General features: G+C 40.9%; 1 protein-coding gene across 2 annotated transcripts in view; it reads left to right on the top strand.

Annotated features, from left to right (window-relative positions):
* Positions 1-24,945, top strand: part of arrb1 (arrestin, beta 1) — a 55,626-nt gene that overhangs the window by 13,642 nt on the left and 17,039 nt on the right. For both annotated transcript variants that reach the window (XM_014215430.2, XM_014215431.2), the window contains exons 2-8: positions 7,845-7,875; positions 9,582-9,642; positions 12,666-12,710; positions 14,708-14,904; positions 15,193-15,252; positions 16,913-16,980; positions 19,024-19,159. In XM_014215430.2, coding sequence (XP_014070905.1) covers positions 7,845-7,875; positions 9,582-9,642; positions 12,666-12,710; positions 14,708-14,904; positions 15,193-15,252; positions 16,913-16,980; positions 19,024-19,159 — 598 coding nt within the window. The remainder of the gene's footprint in view (positions 1-7,844; positions 7,876-9,581; positions 9,643-12,665; positions 12,711-14,707; positions 14,905-15,192; positions 15,253-16,912; positions 16,981-19,023; positions 19,160-24,945) is intronic.

Here is a 24,945-nt window from a genome sequence, read left to right as displayed (position 1 = left end):
GGTAAGGGGTTAGGGTAAGGGTTAGGGGTTAGGGTAGGGGTTAGGGTTAGGGGTTCTGGTAAGGGGTTAGGGTAAGGGTTAGGGTAGGGGTTAGGGTTAGGGGTTAGGGTAAGGGGTTAGGGTAGGGGTTAGGGTTAGTGTTAGGGATTAGGGTAAGGGGTTAGGGTAAGGGTTAGGGGTTAGGGTAGGGGTTAGGGTTAGGGGTTCTGGTTAGGGGAAGGGGTTAGGGGTTAGGGTAGGGGTTAGGGTTAGGATTAGGATTAGGGTTAGGGTAAGGGTTAGGGGTTTAGGGTTAGGGGTTCGGGTTAGGGGTTTGGGTTAGGGGTTAGGGGTTTAGGGTTAGGGTAAGGGTTAGGGGTTAGGGTTAGGGGTTAGGGGTTTAGGGTTAGGGTAAGGGTTAGGGGTTAGGGTAAGGGTTAGGGGTTAGGGTAAGGGTTAGGGGTAAGGGTTAGGGGTAAGGGTTAGGGGTTAGAGTTAGGGGTTAGGAGTTAGGGGTTAGTCTGGTAAAATAATACACTGACATTAAGTGTGGCAACACTAGTAGTGAGAAATATCATATTTTATTTCAGGGGTCAAATGGGGGTGAAAAGCCTTTTGGTGTAGTTATCCTTACAGTAATCTCAATAGGCCTTTTTCTAAGTGTTGTTTTTCTGCACAAAGACCGTGTAAACAGTGTAATAATTTGCATACAAAGTTAATATTCAACTGAGTACAGGTGCAGCAGAGTCAAATAGCCTGAGTCATCTGTTGTTGCCATGTAAACCACAACCCTAATCCTATCCCTGTTGCCATGTAAGCCATAACCCTAACCCTGTTGCCATGTAAACCATAACCCTAACCCTGTTGCCATGTAAACCACAACCCTAACCCTGTTGCCAGGTAAACCCTAACCCTGTTTCCATGTAAACCATAACCCAACCCTGTTGCCATGTAAACCACAACACTAAACCTAACTCTGTTGCCATGTAAACACAACACTAAACCTAACTCTGTTGCCATGTAAACCACAACACTAAACCTAACTCTGTTGCCATGTAAACCACAACACTAAACCTAACTCTGTTGCCATGTAAACCACAACACTAAACCTAACTCTGTTGCCATGTAAACCACAACACTAAACCTAACTCTGTTGCCATGTAAACCACAACACTAAACCTAACTCTGTTGCCATGTAAACCACAACACTAAACCTAACTCTGTTGCCATGTAAACCACAACACTAAACCTAACTCTGTTGCCATGTAAACACAACACTAAACCTAACTCTGTTGCCATGTAAACCACAACACTAAACCTAACTCTGTTGCCATGTAAACACTCACATCATCATGTCAGAGCTGCAATGTTTATCAGAAAGATTTACATTGTTTTTGTTTTTAACATTTGAATAAATGGTTTTGTTTAAAGGAGGGATAGGGAGGGAGAGAGGGAGGACAGGGAGAGAGGACAGGGAGGGAGAGAGGAATGACAGGGAGGGAGAGAGGAAGGAGAGGGAGGGCAGGAAGGGGGAGGGAGGTAGCGAGGGAGGACAGGGAGGGCGAGAGGAGGGGATAGAGATGGAGAGAGAGAGAGAGGGAGGGAGGATCGGGAGGGAGGTAGGGCGAGAGGGAGGGAGAGAGGGAGGACAGGGAGGGAGAGGGGGAGGACAGCGAGGGAAGAAAGCGAGGGAGGCAAGGGGGAATGAGAACAGGGAAGATACAGAGGGAGGGAGGATACAGAGGGAAGGACAGGGAAGGAGGGAGGGAGGATACGGAGGGAAGCACAGGGAGGGAGGATACGAAGGGAGGGAGGGAGGGACGATACCGAGGGAGGACAGGGAGGTACAGTAATTGCATTGGACACCATTTAACCGTCAGGATAGGAGAGCGCCATCAGTGCTGAATAAACTGAGTGAGTGACCGACCTGGATCCAAATAGTATTTGTTGTCTTTCAATTACTTTAACTGCGTTTGATTAAGCTTGACTGGAGCAATGAAACCAATAGAATAGAGCCAAAAGTGTAAGCACATCTGGCACTTCAGGCAGGCTTAATCAAATGCTCAAAGTATTTGAAAAAATTATACAAATGCTGCTTGACCCCAGGTGTGATGAGAATGCCTGCCTCTCTCGTCATGGTTGTACAGTATTAGAAGCCTTAGAGAGTCAGTGTTGTGCTATAGGCCTGCTGAGTATGGAATACCGTTTGGGTAAAAAAAAAAGATACATGATACACAAAAATAACACAATTTTGACGCGTCAAATAAGCTTTTTGACCAATCAGGACCTGAATATGACTGCATGTCACATAAGAATTTGACACGTTCATTCATTCTTTACGGAGTTATTACACATTGATTACGCTACGACTCATATTTCAGAGGGATTCACCTATACGCATGCTATGATGCTGGTAAAGTTTTGTCTCGCGGCACAAGGCAGACTCACACTTCTAAGCTCTGGTCAGAAAAAAAAGTTTAATAGCATTTACATTTTAGCAGACGCTCTTATCCAGAGTGACTTACAGTAGTGAATGTATACATTTCATACATTTTTTGTTTCTTGTTTTTTGTATTGGCCCCCTGTGGGAATCGAACCCACAACCCTGGCGTTGCAAACACCATGCTGGCGTTGCAAACACCATGCTCTACCAACTGAGCCACAGGGAAGTCTAGCTAGCAAATGGATACAAAACAATGTTCTCCCCTAAAAACATGGCAAAACGACATCATCTGTTTCTGTAGTTATAATTAGCTAGCTAACTATCTAGCTAGGTGTCGTCATCTAAAATACCCCTAATTTATAAGACAGTTTTCATGTTTGGTTGATGATGGTCAGACCCGGTCCGGTCAAGTCACACTAGCCAGATGAAGCTAGCTGCTTATAATGGTTAGCTTGGGACAACGGGGATAGGTAGCTGGCTAGCTTGTTTAGTTTGTTATCTAGCTGGCTAGATAGTTATTTTCATGAACTGAAGTACGATTTAAATAGGAGACTAATAAGTGGCTGCCTAGCTAATACTTAGACACATGGATTGCTAGAAAATTATTGCAGTTTCTGGTCATTGTTTTCAGTCTGGTTGCATTGATGCTCTGTACCAAGCTAAAGCTAATTTCAGTAGTTACTCCACACTGTCTCCAGAAGTTGCTAATAACATCAGTATCAAAGATACATTTGTGAGTGACTTCCCAACGTAGCAGGGAAACAGCCTACCTCCAGTTTCCAAACTGTCATCAACATTGACACAATGCTTGATTATTATTCTGTATTTTTTAATTTTTTAAATATACCTTCATTTAACAAGGCAAGTCAGTTAAGAACAAATTCTTATTTTCAATGACGGCCTAGGAACAGTGGGTTAACTACCTTGTTCAGGGGCAGAATGACAGAATTGTACCTTGTCGGCTCAGGGATTCAATCTTGCAACCTTTCGGTTACTAGTCCAACGCTCTAACCACTATGCTACCCTGCGTGTGACTAGCTAGGATGAATCAGGTGCAACTACTTGGGATGTGGCCGGCAAAAGATCACCATCCTTTCTCCCCCGCCTTTGGGATGGTTGCATGTCGGTTGCATGTCGGGGAGAATGTTGGACTACCTAGCTAACATTTTTCGATCCTGCTAGTTTGATCCTGATCTAATTTCAAATGCTCACACAAACGTTTTTCCTGTTTGGTCTAACAAATAAATAATGTTGTATTACCAACGCGGTATTGTAAACACGTCATGGCGGTGTGTGTGATTTTTTTGTGATTTTTTTTTGTTGCAGATTAGTATTATATGGTACTTATTTCATGCTTCATATAGTGTTATTATGCTGAGCTCAGAGAGTCCGAGTGTTTTAGTACAGCCATGCTGCTCTGATGTTAACACAGGGAGATCTAGAATGGAACACGTAAATAATTGGCATGGCAACATTGTGATGTCATCTAAGGTTACTATAGTTTAGTGATTTTCTATTCGTTTTTTTATTTCTATTCGTTTTTTAGGGGGGGTGGGGGGGATTCAGTTTAGTTTCAGTTACTTTTCAGACTTGATTTACTACATATGTAGGATCTTAATGTGATCACTATTTTTTTTCTGAGAATTTTTACTGCATAGCAGGAAATGCAAACTTCTAGTGTATTTCAGTTTTAAAGAGGCTTCTAAAGTTTGTAATTTCCACTTTCAGACTTTATTTGCACTAATGAAAAATGTATCAACCCCTACAATGTCCATTATTTATAATCCACATAATAATTCACATTTCCTGACGCTGCAGGATTATTTTCCTGCTGTAGCAAACTGGCTCAAATATTTGGTTTCAATTTGGAAAAAAAAAACATTTCTATTTCGTTTTTATGTGATTTAGATTTAGTGTTAGTGACAGAAAGTATCCTTATGCATGGTAGTTTAGGAGACATTTATGTGTTGTAGGTCTATAGCAGAGGTACTCCAGTCCAGTCAAACACATTTCCTAGGTGGCAAAGGTCCGGATGGATATTGTCCTTTATCAGCGTAGTAACAAACCTCCACTTTGCAACCCATGCAACCCCAAACTGTTCCAACTGTTCACAGCCTTTTTTTTTGGCGGAGAGAAAAATGTGCAGTTTTAAGCTCATTTTCTGTAATTCTACACATTACGCGTGAAGAGAACATTTAGTAGTTTTAATTTCCTGTAATTCAACACATTTTTCAAGTCTCATTTTATGTATGTTCATAATACCACAGGAGTCGAATCCTGACGGATTCCAAAAATAAAATAATATCTCTGATAATAATATCACACTGTGTCTTTATCCTGCAGTTCAGATTAACTTTGAGGTTGGTTTTTCATCTCTGTTCCATACACTTCTGACACAATACAACATACTGAGCAAATTTTTTTTTTTTTAAGTACACAGGTGGTCTATTCAGGAATCAAATTACAGAGATTATTATAAACATCAAGGGCTTGTTTGGATTTAACCAATTTTAAAGATTGTTTATATAACTTTACCTCGTTTAAGAAGACAATAAACAGCGGTATTTTTCCAGAAACATTTGTGAATGAAATATAATATATTTTTGAATAAAACATTGTAACCATTTTAACTTAATGGTACCATTCATTGGATCAAAGTCAATTGCATTCAGGCCACCTTCCTTAATAGACTTTACAATAGCCCCTTTTCTTAAATACTGATGTTTATTTTCTACAAAATTGTCATTGTTAATTATCTTGATTAACTTGTCAGGCATACTGTAGCTAATGACTAATCTGGATTAGTTAGTCTTGATAGACTCTCCATTTTAGTAAGTGGAATATGTCCAAAAATGGATAACTTCCTTTGTAGACAACTATTGAGAATAGTTTGACTCTTCTGTCAATTATTCTATATATATATACTGCTCAAAAAAATAAAGGGAACACTTAAACAACACATTCTAGATCTGAATGAAAGAAATCATCTTATTAAATACTTTTTTCTTTACATAGTTGAATGTGCTGACAACAAAATCACACAAAAATAATCAATGGAAATCCAATTTATCAACCCATGGAGGTCTGGATTTGGAGTCACACTCAAAATTAAAGTGGAAAACCACACTACAGGCTGATCCAACTTTGATGTAATGTCCTTAAAACAAGTCAAAATGAGGCTCAGTAGTTTGTGTGGCCTCCACGTGCCTGTACGACCTCCCTACAACGCCTGGGCATGCTCCTGATGAGGTGGCGGATGGTCTCCTGAGGGATCTCCTCCCAGACCTGGACTAAAGCATCCGCCAACTCCTGGACAGTCTGTGGTGCAATGTGGCGTTGGTGGATGGAGTGAGACATGATGTCCCAGATGTGCTCAATTGGATTCAGGTCTGGGGAACGGGTGGGCCAGTCCATAGCATCAATGCCTTCCTCTTGCAGGAACTGCTGACACACTCCAGCCACATGAGGTCTAGCATTGTCTTGCATTAGGAGGAACCCAGGGCCAACCGCACCAGCATATGGTCTCACAAGGAGTCTGAGGATCTCATCTCGGTACCTAATGGCAGTCAGGCTACCTCTGGCGAGCACATGGAGGGCTGTGCGGCCCCCCAAAGAAATGCCACCCCACACCATGACTGACCCACCACCAAACCGGTCATGCTGGAGGATGTTGCAGGCAGTAGAATGTTCTCCACGGCGTCTCCAGACTCTGTCACGTCTGTCACGTGCTCAGTGTGAACCTGCTTTCATCTGTGAAGAGCACAGGGCGCCAGTGGCGAATTTGCCAATCTTGGTGTTCTCTGGCAAATGCCAAACGTCCTGCACGGTGTTGGGCTGTAAGCACAACCCCCACCTGTGGACGTCGGGCCCTCATACCACCCTCATGGAGTCTGTTTCTGACCGTTTGAGCAGACACATGCACATTTGTGGCCTGCTGGAGGTCATTTTGCAGGGCTCTGGCAGTGCTTCCCCTGCTCCTCCTTGCACAAAGGCGGAGGTAGTGGTCCTGCTGCTGGGTTGTTGCCCTCCTACGGCCTCCTCCACGTCTCCTGATGTACTGGCATGTCTCCTGGTAGCGCCTCCATGCTTTGGACACTACGCTGACAGACACAGCAAACCTTCTTGCCACAGCTCGCATTGATGTGCCATCCTGGATGAGCTGCACTACCTGAGCCACTTGTGTGGGTTGTAGACTCCGTCTCATGCTACCACTAGAGTGAAAGCACTGCCAGCATTCAAAAGTGACCAAAACATCAGTCAGGAAGCATAGGAACTGAGAAGTGGTCTGTGGTCCCCACCTGCAGAACCACTCCTTTATTGGGGGTGTCTTGCTAATTGCCTATAATTTCCACCTGTTGTCTATTCCATTTGCACAACAGCATGTGAAATTTATTGTCAATCAGTGTTGCTTCCTAAGTGGACAGTTTGATTTCACAGAAGTGTGATTGACTTGGAGTTACATTGTGTTGTTTAAGTGTTCCCTTTTTTTTGAGCAGTGTATATTGGAAATTCTCCCTACATTTTAAATCCTTTGTAATTACAATATCTAAATATTATTACTTAATCTTTAACTGGTATATAATGCACAGTAATCAACGGGTGATCATGAATAGCCATTAATTCACATTTCTTTTCATATTTAAATGTAAACCAGAAGGTTTCAAATGCTGGAATCTGTGCTGTGTTCTTAAGGAATAGAGTAGTGTTATCTGCCAATTGATTGATATCTAATGAACAGTAATGGTGAGCTGGGACATCCTTGACGAATTCCTCTCTTCACGTCAAAACTTTTTAGCTGTTCATGCTGAAGAGATACTGAACTAGTATTACCATCATATAACATTCCAATCACCTTTACACATTTCACCAAAAAAAAAACGAAATATTCCAGTGTTCAATGTACTCAAAATAATCCCACACGTGGCATTGCCTTTTGCGACCGACCACTGCTGGTGTTGGGTTTGCTGCCGCCATTGTTCACTCCTATGGTTCTATCAGGTTTCAGATAAGACCAAAGCATTTACCCACCAGATTCAGAAGTTTGCAAAAACCCATTAGGAAAAAAACAACCTTATTTTTTATTTCAGAGAGTTTTTCCCAATGTTACTATAATAACCTTGGTGTGATCCAGTATGGCACAGCATTATATAACCTACAATCTAAGGCTGGAGGCCAATATGCAACTAGTACAGTCTAAGGACTGGACAAATATGGAACTGGTACAGTCTTACTATTTGGATGAAAGAAACTGATTGAGAAATGATATCAACTCCTAAATCTCTCTCTCTATTTTCTCCCCCCCTCCTCTTTCTCCCCATCTCTCTCTCTCCCTACATGTCTCTCGCTCCCTTTCCCCTGTCTCTTTCTCTCTCTCCCCCCTCTCTCTTTCTATCTCTCTCTTTTTCTCTGTGTCCTTTTTCAGGGTATTCAAAAAAGCAAGTCCCAATGGAAAGGTGAGTTATACTTTGTGTTATTAATAATGACTTATTACACAATAACAGCATAATGAGCAACATTCCTCTACTAAGACTTTTCTTAGACAATCCAGAAGGAATCAACTAACCTCCATTAAAGTGTTTTTGATCACAGTGTAACCAGTCTAGTGTTGTAATAATTTTCAAAGATTTCATTTAGCTTTTCAAAGGTTTAATTTAGCTGGAGATAGGTAGTTATTATTGCTGCTATCTGATAGCTGGAGCTAGCAGCTATAATAACTACCTATCTGATAGCTGGAGCTAGCAGCTATAATAACTACCTATCTGATAGCTGGAGCTAGCAGCTATAATAACTACCTATCTGATAGCTGGAGCTAGAAGCTATAATAACTACCTATCTGATAGCTGGAGCTAGCAGCTATAATAACTACCTATCTGATAGCTGGAGCTAGCAGCTATAATAACTATCTATCTGATAGCTGGAGCTAGCAGATAGCAGCTATAATAACTACCTATCTGATAGCTGGAGCTAGCAGCTATAATAACTACCTATCTGATAGCTGGAGCTAGCAGCTATAATAACTACCTATCTGGTAGCTGGAGCTAGCAGCTATAATAACTACCTATCTGATAGCTGGAGATAGCAGCTATAATAACTACCTATCTGATAGCTGGAGCTAGCAGCTATAATAACTACCTATCTGATAGCTGGAGCTAGCAGCTATAATAACTACCTATCTGATAGCTGGAGCTAGCAGCTATAATAACTACCTATCTGATAGCTGGAGCTAGCAGATAGCAGCTATAATAACTACCTATCTGATAGCTGGAGCTAGCAGCTATAATAACTACCTATCTGATAGCTGGAGCTAGCAGCTATAATAACTACCTATCTGATAGCTGGAGCTAGGGTTAGGTTCAATAGGACTCTGCTAAGAGCTGTGATTCTCCTGTCTGGGCCGTGCTGGCTGGGCGGTGCTGGCTGGGCCGTGCTGGCTGGGCGGTGCTGGCTGGGCCATGCTGACTGGGCTGTGCTGGCTGGGTCATGCCTGTGTCTCCTTGTACAGTAGTCTGTAGGCCACAGCAGAGTAGATGGCTAACTGTTTGATGCACCGGTCCTCACAGCAGCAGCAGCAGCAGAAGAGACTGTGGGAAGAATATGAAGCAGCTGCCTGGAGCTGACTCAGCTCCTGCTCTCTTTAGCTAGCTGGCCGTGTCAGGATTCTACACAGGGATCTAAACAGGGTTCCACACATGGTTCTCCACAGTGTTCTAAACAGGGTTGTCCACAGGGTGCTTCACAGGGATCCGCACAGGGTTCTAAATATAGTTCTCCACAGGGTTCTAAACAGGGTTCTACACAGGGTTCTACTCGGGGTTCTAAACAGGGTTCTACAATGTGTTCTAACCAGGGTTCTACTCAAGGTTCTACACAGGGTTCTACAACGTGTTCTAAACAGGGTTCTACTCGGGGTTCTAAACAGGGTTCTACAACGTGTTCTAAACAGGGTTCTACTCAAGGTTCTACACAGGGTTCTACAAAGTGTTCTAAACAGGGTTCTACTCAAGGTTCTACACAGGGTTCTAAGCAGAGTTCTCCTGGTCAACCACGGGATGAACATGGGATATTGGGGACCTTTTACTGTTTAGAACCATGAAATCTGGTACATTATTTTCATTATCTCATTACACTATTCTCTGAAACCCACTGTTGTCATCCTCAGCTCACAGTGTACCTGGGGAAGAGGGACTTTGTGGACCATGTTGACCTGGTGGAACCCGTAGGTAAGACAACCCTAACCAGTTAACACAACCCTAACCATAACCTCCTCTAGTTAACACAACCCTAACCATAACCTCCTCTAGTTAACACAACCCTAACCATAACCTCCTCTAGTTAACACAACCCTAACCATAACCTCCTCTAGTTAACACAACCCTAACCATAACCTCCTCTAGTTAACACAACCCTAACCATAACCTCCTCTAGTTAACACAACCCTAACCATAACCTCTTCTAGTTAACACAACCCTAACCAGTTAACACAACCCTAAACATAACCTCTTCTAGTTAACACAACCCTAACCATAACCTCCTCTAGTTAACACAAGCCTAACCATAACCTCCTCTAGTTAACACAACCCTAACCATAACCTCTTCTAGTTAACACAACCCTAACCAGTTAACACAACCCTAACCATAACCTCCTCTAGTTAACACAACCCTAACCATAACCTCCTCTAGTTAACACAACCCTAACCATAACCTCCTCTAGTTAACACAACCCTAACCAGTTAACACAACCCTAACCATAACCTCTTCTAGTTAACACAACCCTAACCATAACCTCCTCTAGTTAACACAACCCTAACATAACCTCCTCTAGTTAACACAACCCTAACCATAACCTCCTCTAGTTAACACAACCCTAACCAGTTAACACAACCCTAACCATAACGTCCTCTAGTTAACACAACCCTAACCATAACCTCCTCTAGTTAACACAACCCTAACCATAACGTCCTCTAGTTAACACAACCCTAACCATAACCTCCTCTAGTTAACACAACCCTAACCATAACCTCTTCTAGTTAACACAACCCTAACCATAACCTCCTCTAGTTAACACAACCCTAACCATAACCTCCTCTAGTTAACACAACCCTAACCAGTTAACACAACCCTAACCATAACGTCCTCTAGTTAACACAACCCTAACCATAACCTCCTCTAGTTAACACAACCCTAACCATAACGTCCTCTAGTTAACACAACCCTAACCATAACCTCCTCTAGTTAACACAACCCTAACCATAACCTCCTCTAGTTAACACAACCCTAACCAGTTAACACAACCCTAACCATAACGTCCTCTAGTTAACACAACCCTAACCATAACCTCCTCTAGTTAACACAACCCTAACCATAACCTCCTCTAGTTAACACAACCCTAACCAGTTAACACAACCCTAACCATAACGTCCTCTAGTTAACACAACCCTAACCATAACCTCCTCTAGTTAACACAACCCTAACCATAACCTCTTCTAGTTAACACAACCCTAACCATAACCTCCTCTAGTTAACACAACCCTAACCAGTTAACACAACCCTAACCATAACCTCTTCTAGTTAACACAACCCTAACCATAACCTCCTCTAGTTAACACAACCCTAACCATAACCTCCTCTAGTTAACACAACCCTAACCATAACCTCCTCTAGTTAACACAACCCTAACCATAACCTCTTTTAGTTAACACAACCCTAACCATAACCTCTTCTAGTTAACACAACCCTAACCATAACCTCTTTTAGTTAACACAACCCTAACCATAACCTCTTTTAGTTAACACAACCCTAACCAGTTAACACAACCCTAACCATAACCTCTTCTAGTTAACACAACCCTAACCATAACCTCTTCTAGTTAACACAACCCTAACCATAACATGTCCCACTCTACCACCCTGCTCTGTGTACTGTATGTCCCACTCTACCACCCTGCTCTGTGTACTGTATGTCCCACTCTACCACCCTGCTCTGTGTACTGTATGTCCCACTCTACCACCCTGCTCTGTGTACTGTATGTCCCACTCTACCACCCTGCTCTGTGTACTGTATGTCCCACTCTACCACCCTGCTCTGTGTACTGTATGTCCCACTCTACCACCCTGCTCTGTGTACTGTATGTCCCACTCTACCACCCTGCTCTGTGTACTGTATGTCCCACTCTACCACCCTGCTCTGTGTACTGTATGTCCCACTCTACCACCCTGCTCTGTTTACTGTATGTCCCACTATACCACCCTGCTCTGTTTACTGTATGTCCTACTCTACCACCCTGCTCTGTGTACTGTATGTCCCACTCTACCACCCTGCTCTGTGTACTGTATGTCCCACTCTACCACCCTGCTCTGTGTACTGTATGTCCCACTCTACCACCCTGCTCTGTGTACTGTATGTCCCACTCTACCACCCTGCTCTGTGTACTGTATGTCCCACTATACCACCCTGCTCTGTTTACTGTATGTCCCACTCTACCACCCTGCTCTGTGTACTGTATGTCCCACTCTACCACCCTGCTCTGTGTACTGTATGTCCCACTCTACCACCCTGCTCTGTGTACTGTATGTCCCACTCTACCACCCTGCTCTGTGTACTGTATGTCCCACTCTACCACCCTGCTCTGTGTACTGTATGTCCCACTCTACCACCCTGCTCTGTGTACTGTATGTCCCACTCTACCACCCTGCTCTGTGTACTGTATGTCCCACTCTACCACCCTGCTCTGTGTACTGTATGTCCCACTCTACCACCCTGCTCTGTGTACTGTATGTCCCACTCTACCACCCTGCTCTGTGTACTGTATGTCCCACTCTACCACCCTGCTCTGTGTACTGTATGTCCCACTCTACCACCCTGCTCTGTGTACTGTATGTCCCACTCTACCACCCTGCTCTGTGTACTGTATGTCCCACTCTACCACCCTGCTCTGTGTACTGTATGTCCCACTCTACCACCACTATAGTATTCTTCTGTAATGGTGTTGATTCAGAAGCACATCTTGGGAGACCCAGCTTTATGCACCGCTCCATACACTTACTACGGTTTAGTCGGCAGGGTTTTGTGTGTTTGACCTCAAGCAGTATGTGACGTGTGATATTATCAATAATCTTCTGATGAAAATCACCGGGTTTTTTCCCCCCTTGAGACGTTGCCTTGTTCAGTAGGCTACTCTTTCTGATGATGAAAGGTGTTTGATTTCACACACCTAGATAACATTTAAATCTCCTGCTTTTTCCAGACGGTGTGGTGTTGATAGATCCGGAGTACCTGAAAGAGAGAAAAGGTACTGTGAAAGAGAATGTCTACTGTGAAAAGAGAATGTTTACTGTGAAAAGAGGAATGTCTACTGTGAAAAGAGACTGTCTACTGTGAAAAGAGAATGTCTACTGTGAAAAGAGGAATGTCTACTGTGAAAAGAGAATCTCTACTGTGAAAAGAGGAATGTCTACTGTGAAAGAGAATGTTTACTGTGAAAAGAGGAATGTCTACTGTGAAAAGAGGTATGTTTACTCTGAAAAGAGGAATGTCTACTGTGAAAGGAGAATGTCTACTGTGAAAAGAGAATGTCAACTGTGAACGGAGAATGTTTACTGTGAAAAGAGACTGTCTACTGTGAAAAGAGACTGTCTACTGTGAAAAGAGAATGTCTACTGTGAAAAGAGGAATGTCTACTGTGAAAAGAGAATGTTTACTGTGAAAAGAGGAATGTCTACTGTGAAAAGAGACTGTCTACTGTGAAAAGAGAATGTCTACTTTGAAAAGAGGAATGTCTACTGTGAAAAGAGAATCTCTACTGTGAAAAGAGGAATGTCTACTGTGAAAAGAGGAATGTCTACTATGAAAAGAGAATGTTTACTGTGAAAAGAGGAATGTCTACTGTGAAAAACGAATGTCTACTGTGAAAGGAGAATGTCTACTGTGAAAAGAGACTGTCTACTGTGAAAGAGAATGTTTACTGTGAAAAGAGGAATGTCAACTGTGAAAGAGAATGTTTACTGTGAAAAGAGGAATGTCTACTGTGAAAGAGAATGTTTACTGTGAAAAGAGGAATGTCTACTGTGAAAAGAGGTATGTTTACTGTGAAAAGAGGAATGTCTACTGTGAAAGAGAATGTTTACTGTGAAAAGAAAATGTCTACTGTGAACGGAGAATGTTTACTGTGAAAAGAGACTGTCTACTGTGAAAAGAGACTGTCTACTGTGAAAAGAGAATGTCTACTGTGAAAAGAGGAATGTCTACTGTGAAAAGAGAATGTTTACTGTGAAAAGAGGAATGTCTACTGTGAAAAGAGAATGTTTACTGTGAAAAGAGGAATGTCTACTGTGAAAAGAGACTGTCTACTGTGAAAAGAGACTGTCTACTGTGAAAAGAGAATGTCTACTGTGAAAAGAGGAATGTCTACTGTGAAAAGAGAATCTCTACTGTGAAAAGAGGAATGTCTACTGTGAAAAGAGGAATGTCTACTATGAAAAGAGAATGTTTACTGTGAAAAGAGGAATGTCAACTGTGAAAGAGAATGTTTACTGTGAAAAGAGGAATGTCTACTGTGAAAGAGAATGTTTACTGTGAAAAGAGGAATGTCTACTGTGAAAAGAGGTATGTTTACTGTGAAAAGAGGAATGTCTACTGTGAAAGAGAATGTTTACTGTGAAAAGAAAATGTCTACTGTGAAAAATGAATGTTTACTGTGAAAAGAGAATGTTTACTGTGAAAAGAGAATGTTTACTGTGAAAAGAGAATGTTTACTGTGAAAAGAGAATGTTTACTGTGAAAAGAGACTATTTACTGTGAAAGGAGACTGTTTACTGTGAAAGGAGATTGTTTACTGTGAAAAGAGATTGTTTACTGTGAAAAGAGAATGTCTACTGTGAAAAGAAAACGTCTACTGTGAAAAGAGAATGTTTACTGTGAAAAGAGACTATTTACTGTGAAAGGAGAATGTTTACTGTGAAAAGAGGAACGTCTACTGTTCTAATGGCAGCTTGAAATTAAGCTTAAATCAACCAGTGGACAAAACTGCTTGTCATGATGTCATTAGTGGTCATCATGACCTCATTAGCCTGATCATCATGATGTCATTAGTCTGCTTATCATGACATCATTAGACGGGTTGTGGTTTCAGCAATATATTGCGTTTCTAAAAGGTATAATTAAACAAACCGCCGAGGTGCCTTATTGATATATCGGTCTGATATACCACGGCTGTCAGCCAATCAGCATTCAGGACACGAACCACCCAGTTTTATATAATGATCTTTCACTCTTTTCTTCTCTCCTCAGTGTTTGTGACGTTGACATGCGCCTTCCGTTATGGACGTGAGGACTTGGATGTTCTGGGCTTGACGTTTCGAAAGGACCTCTTCGTGGCCAACATCCAGGCCTTCCCTCCAGTGCCAGAAGACAAAAAGAGGTTAACTCGCCTTCAAGAACGCCTGATCAAAAAGCTTGGGGAACATGCTCACCCTTTCACCTTTGAGGTAATGGTCAACAGCACTGTGACCATCTCTATTAGGAGTTGTTGTTATTATTTTTTGTGTTTAGTGTTTTTTTTTGTCGTATGTGAATTGTATAATGTTGTAATGTTTTTGGTACCGTGCATTTTAGGGACTACAGTGGAAATAAGTTTCTCACTCCATTGTACTGTGTGTACATGTATTATTTTAACTGACAGGTCAAATGTATCCATCAATGATCTCGTCCTAATTTTAAACCTCCTCTCAGCTGTTTTAAGTACTAATTTTGAAATGTCATATTTCTGTTGACAGATTCCACTGAATTTACCGTGCTCAGTCACCCTGCAGCCCGGACCGGAGGACACAGGGAAGGTGCTTCTTGTGTTCAGACAAAATCTACACTACCGGTCAAAAGTTTTAGAACACCTACTCATTCAAGGGTTTTTCTTTATTTTTTTTTACTATTTTCTACATTGTAGAATAATAGTGAAGACATCAAAACTATGAAATAGCACATATGGAATCATGTAGTAACCAAAAAAGTGTTAAACAAATCAAAATATATTTAAGATTTTAGATTCTTCAAAGTAGCCACCCAATGCCTTGATGACAGTTTTGCACACTCTTGACATTCTCTCAACCAGCTTCACCTGGAACGCTTTTCCAACAGTCTTGAAGGAGTTCCCACATATGCTGAGCACTTGTTGGCTGCTTTTCCTTCACTCTGCGGTCCGACTCATCCCAAACCATCTCAATTTGGTTGAGGTCTGGGGATTGTGGAGGCTAGGTCATCTGATGCAGCACTCCATCACTCTCCTTCTTGGTAAAATAGCCCTTACACAGCCTGGAGGTGTTTTGGGTCATTGTCCTGTTGAAAAACAAATGATAGTCCCACTAAACCCAAACCAGATGGGATGGTGTATTGCTGCAGCATACTGTGGTAGCCATGCTTGTTAAGTGTGTCTTGAATTCTAAGTAAATCACAGACAGTGTCACCAGCAAAGCACCCCAACATCATAACACCTCCTCCTCCATGCTTCACGGTGGGAAATACACATGCGGAGATCATCGTTTCACCCACACCACCTCTCACAAAGACACAGCGGTTTTGAACCAAAAATCTCAAATTTGGACTCCAGACCAAATGACTGATTTCCACCGGTCTAATGTCCATTGCTCGTGTTTCTTGGCCCAAACAAGTCTCTCATTCTTACTGGTGTTCTTTAGTAGTGGTTTCGTTGCAGCAATTTAACCATGAAGGCCTGATTCACGCAGTCTCCTCTGAACAGTTGATGTTGAGATGTATATGTTACTTGAACTCTGTGAAGCATTTATTTGGGCTGCAATTTCTGAGACTGGGAACTCTAATGAACTTATCCTCTGCAGTAGAGGTCACTCTGAGTCTCCCTTTACTGTGGCATGCCTCATGAGAGACAGTTCTTGAAAGTTTCCGTATTGACTGACCTTCATGTCTTAAAGTAATGATGGACTGTCGTTTCTCTTTGCTTATTTGAGCTTTTCTTGTCATAATATGGACTTGGTCTTTTACTAAATAGGGCTATCTTCTGTATACCACCCCTACCTTGTCACAACACAACTGATTGGCTCAAACGCATTCAGGAGGAAAGAAATTCCACAAATTAACTTTTAATAAAGCACACCTGTTAATTGAAATGCATTCCAGGTGACTACCTCATGAAGCTGGTTGAGAGAATGCCAAAAGTGTGCAAAGCTGTCATCAAGGCAAAGGGTGGCTACTTTGAAGAATCTCAAATATAAAATATAGTTTGATTTGTTTAACACTTTGTTGGTTACTACTTGATTCCATTTGTGTTATTTCATAGTTTTGATGTCTTCACTATTATTCTACAATGTAGAAAATAGTTTTTAAAAAATAAAGAAAAACCCTTGAATGAGTAGGTGAGTTCGAACTTTTGACTGGCAGTGTAACAGTTACAATCCATAATGACATTTAAGCAGAAAAAGAATCCAACCTAAAGTGAAATCCTGTTTTTATATTTTGTCTCTGAAGGCCTGCGGGGTTGACTTTGAAGTCAAAGCTTTCTGCTCAGAAAACGTCCAAGACAAAATACATAAAAGGTAAAACTATTTAATAATGATACACAATGTTAAGCACGTAAATACGTAAATTATTATTAAATGTAGTTGAAATTATGGAGTGATGTTTTGGAAAACTACTTTTGAATCAGTCCAGAAGGTCTCAGAGATCTTAATTTCACACCATGAAGTTCAGACTTGATTGGGTTGGTAGGTCCTGTAAGCACCCGGAAGGGTGAATGGGGTCATTCCACACCACAATGACTGCACAGAGGTCATGGTGGGCATTTCAATGGCACCCAAAACCCAAAAGGTTCTACCTGGAACCAAAAATGGTTCACTTATGGGGACAGACAAATAAACTTTCGAAGGTTTTTATATATATATATATATATATATATATATATATATATATATATATATATACTGCTCAAAAAAATAGAGGGAACACTTAAACAACACAATGTAACTCCAAGTCAATCACACTTCTGTGAAATCAAACTGTCCACTTGGGAAGCAACACTGATTGACAATAAATTTCACATGCTGTTGTGCAAATGGAATAGACAACAGGTGGAAATTATAGGCAATTAGCAAGACACCCCCAATAAAGGAGTGGTTCTGCAGGTGGTGACCACAGACCACTTCTCAGTTCCTATGCTTCCTGGCTGATGTTTTGGTCACTTTTGAATGCTGGCGGTGCTTTCACTCTAGTGGTAGCATGAGACGGAGTCTACAACCCACACAAGTGGCTCAGGTAGTGCAGCTCATCCAGGATGGCACATCAATGCGAGCTGTGGCAAGAAGGTTTGCTGTGTCTGTCAGCGTAGTGTCCAGAGCATGGAGGCGCTACCAGGAGACAGGCCAGTACATCAGGAGACGTGAAAGAGGCCGTAGGAGGGCAACAACCCAGCAGCAGGACCGCTACCTCCGCCTTTGTGCAAGGAGGAGCAGGAGGAGCACTGCCAGAGCCCTGCAAAATGACCTCCAGCAGGCCACAAATGTGCATGTGTCTGCTCAAACGGTCAGAAACAGACTCCATGAGGGTGGTATGAGGGCCCGACGTCCACAGGTGGGGGTTGTGCTTACAGCCCAACACCGTGCAGGACGTTTGGCATTTGCCAGAGAACACCAAGATTGACAAATTCGCCACTGGCGCCCTGTGCTCTTCACAGATGAAAGCAGGTTCACACTGAGCACATGTGACAGACGTGACAGAGTCTGGAGACGCCATGGAGAACGTTCTGCTGCCTGCAACATCCTCCAGCATGACCAGTATGGCGGTGGGTCAGTCATGGTGTGGGGTGGCATTTCTTTGGGGGGCCGCACAGCCCTCCATGTGCTCGCCAGAGGTAGCCTGACTGCCATTAGGTACCGAGATGAGATCCTCAGACCCCTTATGAGACTATATGTTGGTGCGGTTGGCCCCCATCATGTCTCGCTCCATCCACCAACGCCACGTTGCACCACAGACTGTCCAGGAGTTGGCGGATGCTTTAGTCCAGGTCTGGGAGGAGATCCCTCAGGAGACCATCCGCCACCTCATCAGGTGCATGCCCAGGCGTTGTAGGGAGGTCATACAGGCACGTGGAGGCCACACACACTACTGAGCCTCATTTTGACTTGTTTTAAGGACATTACATCGAAGTTGGATCAGCCTGTAGTGTGGTTTTCCACTTTAATTTTGAGTGTGACTCCAAATCCAGACCTCCATGGGTTGATAAATTGGATTTCCATTGATTATTTTTGCGTGATTTTGTTGTCAGCACATTCAACTATGTAAAGAAAAAAGTATTTAATAAGATTATTTCTTTCATTCAGATCTAGAATGTGTTGTTTAAGTGCTCCCTTTATTTTTTTGAGCAGTGTATATATATATATAGCTTTTATTACTACCTCATATTGCTATATAGTATTGCATTGCTGCCCAATAACTCAGTGTGTCTAACCCTAACCCTTGTGTCTGAACAGGAAGTCAGTGCGTCTAACCCTAACCCTTGTGTCTGAACAGGAAGTCAGTGCGTCTAACCCTAACCCTTGTGTCTGAACAGGAAGTCAGTGCGTCTAACCCTTGTGTCTGAACAGGAACTCAGTGCGTCTGGTGATCCGTAAGGTCCAGTACGCCCCAGAGAAGCCCGGCCCCCAGCCCATGGCTGAGACCACCAGACAGTTCCTGATGTCTGACAAGCCACTGCACCTTGAGGCCTCACTGGATAAAGAGGTGATGGACATGTTTTTTTTCTTCTGCTGGTAGAGGACATCTTTACATTACACTACATTGCACTACATTACTCTACATTCTTAGGCCTCACTCCCCCCTATCTGAGGTATTTACTGCAGCCCTCATCCTCCACATACAACACCCGTTCTGCCAGTCACATTCTATTAAAGGTCCCCAAAGCACACACATACCTGGGTCGCTCCTCTTTTCAGTTCGCTGCAGCTAGCGACTGGAACGAGCTGCAACAAACACTCAAACTGGACAGTTTTATCTCCATCCCTTCATTCAAACAGTCAATCATGGACACTCTTACTGACAGTTGTGGCTGCTTTGCGTGATGTATTGTTGTCTCTACCTATTTTCCCTTTGTGCTGTTGTCTGTGTCCAATCATGTTTGTACCCTGTTTTGTGCTGCTACCACGTTGTGTTGCTACCATGTTGTTGTCATGTTGTGTTGCTGCCATGCTGTGTTGTCATGTTGTGTTTCTACCATGCTGTGTTGTCATGTGTTGCTGCCTTGCTATGTTGTTGTCTTAGGTCTCTCTTTATGTAGTGTTGTGTTGTCTCTCTTGTCATGATGTGTGTTTTGTCCTATATATTTAAATTTTTTTATTTTATTTCTTTAAATCTCAGTCCCCAGTCCCCGCAGGAGGCCTTTTGCCTTTTGGTAGGCCGTCATTGTAAATAAGAATTTGTTTTTAACTGACTTTGACTGAGTTAAATAAAGGTTCAATGAATACAAATAAAATAAGTTGCATTACTCTTCATTACTCTACATTACTGTACATTACTCTACATTACACTATATTATACTACATTACTCTACACTACCCTACATTACAGTGCATTATACTAAATTACTCTACACTAGCCTACATTACAGTGCATTATACTACATTACTCTACATTACTGTACATTACTCTACATTACACTATATTATACTACATTACTCTACACTAGCCTACATTACAGTGCATTATACTACATTACTCTACATTACAGTACATTACATTACCCTACATTACAGTGCATTATACTACATTACTCTACACTAGCCTACATTACAGTGCATTATACTACATTACTCTACATTACAGTACATTACTCTACATTACATTACTCCACATTACTCTACATTACTCTACATTACAGTACAGTACATTACTCTACACTACCCTACATCACAGTGCATTATACTACATTACTCTACATTACTCTACATTACAGTACATTATACTACATTACCCTACATTACAGTGCATTATACTACATTACTCTGAATTATACTACATTGCTCCACATTATACTAAGTTAATTCACAATTCTCAACATTATACTATGTCAATCGATATTACTCGACATTACCCTACATTACAGTACATTACTCTACATTACTCTACATTACAGTACATTACTCTACATCACAGTGCATTATACTACATCACTCTACATTACTGGACATTACTCTACATTACAGTACATTGCACTACACCACATTACTCTGCATTACACTACATTATACTACATTACTCTACACTACCCTACATTACAGTGCATTATACTACATTACTCTACATTATACTACATTACTCTACATTACACTACATTACAGTACATTACTCTACATTACACTACATTACTCTACATTACAGTACATTATACTACATTACTCTGAATTATACTACATTGCTCCACATTATACTAAGTTAATTCACAATTCTCAACATTATACTATGTCAATCGATATTACTCGACATTACCCTACATTACAGTACATTATACTACATTACTCTACATTACAGTACATTATACTACGTTAATCCACATTACTCTACATTACCCTACCTTTTTGTATTGTATTTATTATGGATCCCCATTACTTCCTGCCAAGGCAGCAGCTACTCTTCCTGGGTAGTTTATTATGCATCCCCATTAGTTCCTGCCAAGGCAGCAGCTACTCTTCCTGGGGTTTATTATGCATCCCCATTAGTTCCTGCCATGGCAGCAGCTAGTCTTCCTGGGGTTTATTATGGATCCCCATTACTTCCTGCCAAGGCAGCAGCTACTCTTCCTGGGTAGTTTATTATGCATCCCCATTAGTTCCTGCCATGGCAGCAGCTAGTCTTCCTGGGGTTTATTATGCATCCCAATTAGTTCCTGCCATGGCAGCAGCTACTCTTCCTGGGTTCTGGCAAAATTTAGGCAGTTATACATTTAAAAAAAATTACAATACATTCATAACAGTGTGTACTTCACAACCACATATCTACAACACAAAATCCATGTGTACTTGTGTGTATAGTGCGTATGTTATCGTGTGTGTGTATACATGTGTCTGTGCCTATGTTTGTGTTGCTTCACAGTCCCCGCTGTTACATAAAGTATATTTTTATCTGTTTTTTAAAATATGATTCTACTGCTTGCGTCAGTTACTTGATGTGGAATAGAATTCCATGAAGTCATGGCACTCACAAATGCAAGTAGTGATGAAGTTAATCTCTCCTCCTTTTGAGCCAGGAGAGATTGACATGCATATTATTAATGTTAGCTCTCTGTGTACATCCAAGTCCCTCTGTGGCACCTGACCACAAGACTTAACAGTAGTCCAGGTGCGACAAAACTAGAGCCTGTAGAACCTGCCATATTGATAGTGCTGTTAAGAAGGTAGAGCAGCGCTTTATTATGGACAGACTACTCCCCATCTTAGTTACTGTTGTGTCAATGTGTTTTGACCATGACAGTTTACCATCCAGGGTTACTCCAAGCAGTTTAGTCTCCTCAACTTGCTCAATTTCCACATCATTTATTACAAGATTTAGTTGAGGTTTAGAGTTTAGTGAAGGATTTGTCCCAAATTCAATGCTTTTCAATGCTTTTAAACAATTTTATTTAGGACTAACTTATTCCTTGCCACCCATTCTAAAACTAACTGCAGCTCTTTGTTAAGTGTTGCAGTCATTTCAGTCGCTGTAATAGCTGACGTGTATAGTGTTGAGTCATCCGCATACATAGACACTCTGGCTTTACTCAAAGCCAGTGGCATGTCGTTAGTAAAGATTGAAAAGAGTAAGGGGCCTAAACAGCTGCCCTGGGGAATGCCTGATTCTAACTGGATTATGTTGGAGAGGCTTCCATTAAAGAACACCCTCTGTGTTCTGTTAGACAGGTAACTCTTTAACCACATTATAGCAGGGGGTGTAAAGCCATAACACATACGTTTTTCCAGCAGCAGACTATGATCAATAATATCAAAAGCCGCACTGAAGTCTAACAAAACAGCACCCACAATCTTTTTATCAATTTCTCTCAGCCAATTATTAGTCATTGTGTGAGTGCTGTGCTTGTTAAATGCCCTTCCCTATAACTGTGCTGAAAGTCTGTTGTCAATTTGTTTACTGTGAAATAGCATTGTTTCTGGTCAAACACAATTTTTTCCCAAACTTTACAAAGGGTTGGTAACAGGCTGATTGGTCGGCTATTTGAGCCAGTAAAGGGGGCTTTACAATTCTTAGGTAGCGAAATGACTTTAGCTTCCCTCCAGGCCTGAGGGCACACGCTCTCTAGTAGGCTTAAATTGAAAATATGGCAAATAGGAGTGGCAATATCGTCCGCTATTATCCTCAGTAATGTTCCATACAAGTTGTCAGACCCCGGTGGCTTGTCATTGTTGATAGACAACAATAATTTTTTCACCTCTTCCACACTCACTTTACGGAATTCAGAATTACAATGCTTGTCTTTCATAATTTGGACAGATATACTTGGGTGTGTTGTGTCAGCGTTTGTTGCTGGCATGTCACGCCTAAATTTGATAATCTTGCCAATTTGCTAAATCATTAAAGTAGTTGTCAATATCAGTGGGTTTTGTGAAGAAAGAGCCATCTGATTCATTACATTTACATTTTAGTCATTTTAGCAGACACTTTTATCCAGAGCAACTTACAGTAGTGAATGCACACATTTCATACATTTTTTTTCTTCCCTGTACTGGCCCCCCGTGGGAATCGAACCCACAACCCTGGCGTTGCAAACACCATGCTCTACCAACTGAGCCACACGGGACTACATTACTCTGATTCAATGAATGATGGAGCTGGGTTAGCCCTTTTTTTCACAGCATTACATTGGAGTTGCTCCAAAGCTTTTTACTATAATTCTTTGTAATTTATGTTTGTTTCATAGTGTAGTTTCTTCTTTTGATTCAGTTTAGTGACATGATTTCTCAATTTGCAGTATGTTTGCCAATCGGTTGTGCAGCCAGACTTATTTGCCATTTATTTTGCCTCATCAACCATACAATATTTAAATTCCTCACAGTACATGTTTATATGTCAAACCACATTACTCTACATTACCCTACATTACAGTACATTATACTACATTAATCCACATTACTCTACATTATAGTACATTGCTCTACATTATACGATGTTAATTCACATTACTCTACATTATACTACATTACTCTACATTATACTACATTACCCTACATTACAATACATTATGCTACATTACTCTACATTATACTGCATTGCTCCACATTGCACTATGTTAATCCACATTACTCTACATCATACTACATTACGCTACGCTATACTACATTACATCATACTACATTACTCTACATTATACGACATTGCTCTACATTATACCACATTATACTACATTACACTACATCACTCTACATTACTCTACATCATACTACATTACTCTACATCATACTACATTACTCTACAATATACTATATTACTCTACATTATACTACATTACCCTACATCATACTACATTACTCTACATTATACTACATTACTCTACATTATACTACATTATGCTACATTATACTACATTACGGTACATTATACTACATTATACTACATTACTCTACATTATACTCCATTACTCTACATTATACTCCATTACTCTACATTATACTACATCACTCTACATCATACTACTTTACTCTACATCATACTACATTACTCTACAGTATACTACATTACTCTACATTACAGTATATTATACTACATTACTCTACATGACACTACATTACTCTACATCATACTACATTACTCTACATTATACTACATCATGCTAAATTATACTACATTACTCTACATTATACTACAGTACTCTGCATTATACTACATTGCCCTACATCATACTACATTACTCTACATTATACTACATTACTCTACATTATACTACATTATGCTACATTATACTACATTATGCTACATTATACTACATTATGCTACATTATACTACATTACTCCACATTATACTACATTACTCCACATTATACTACATCACTCTACATCATACTACTTTACTCTACATCATACTACATTACTCTACATTACAGTATAATATACTGCATTACTCTACATTACAGTATAATATGCTGCATTACTCTACATTCCACTACATTACTCTACATTACTCTACATCATACTACATTACTCTACGTCATACTACATTACTCTACATTATACTATATTACGCTACATTATACTACTTTACTCTACATTATACTACATCATGCTACATTATACGACATTATGCTACATTATACTACATTACTCCACATTATACTACATTATGCTACATTATACTACATTATGCTACATTATACTACATTATGCTACATTATACTACATTACTCCACATTATACTACATTACTCCACATTATACTACATCACTCTACATCATACTACTTTACTCTACATCATACTACATTACTCTACATTACAGTATAATATACTACATTACTCTACATGACACTAC

This window comes from Salmo salar, chromosome ssa09, assembly GCF_905237065.1.
Source record: "Salmo salar chromosome ssa09, Ssal_v3.1, whole genome shotgun sequence".
NCBI classification, from domain to species: Eukaryota; Metazoa; Chordata; class Actinopteri; order Salmoniformes; family Salmonidae; genus Salmo; species Salmo salar.
This window is presented reverse-complemented; position numbering and strand designations above follow the sequence as displayed.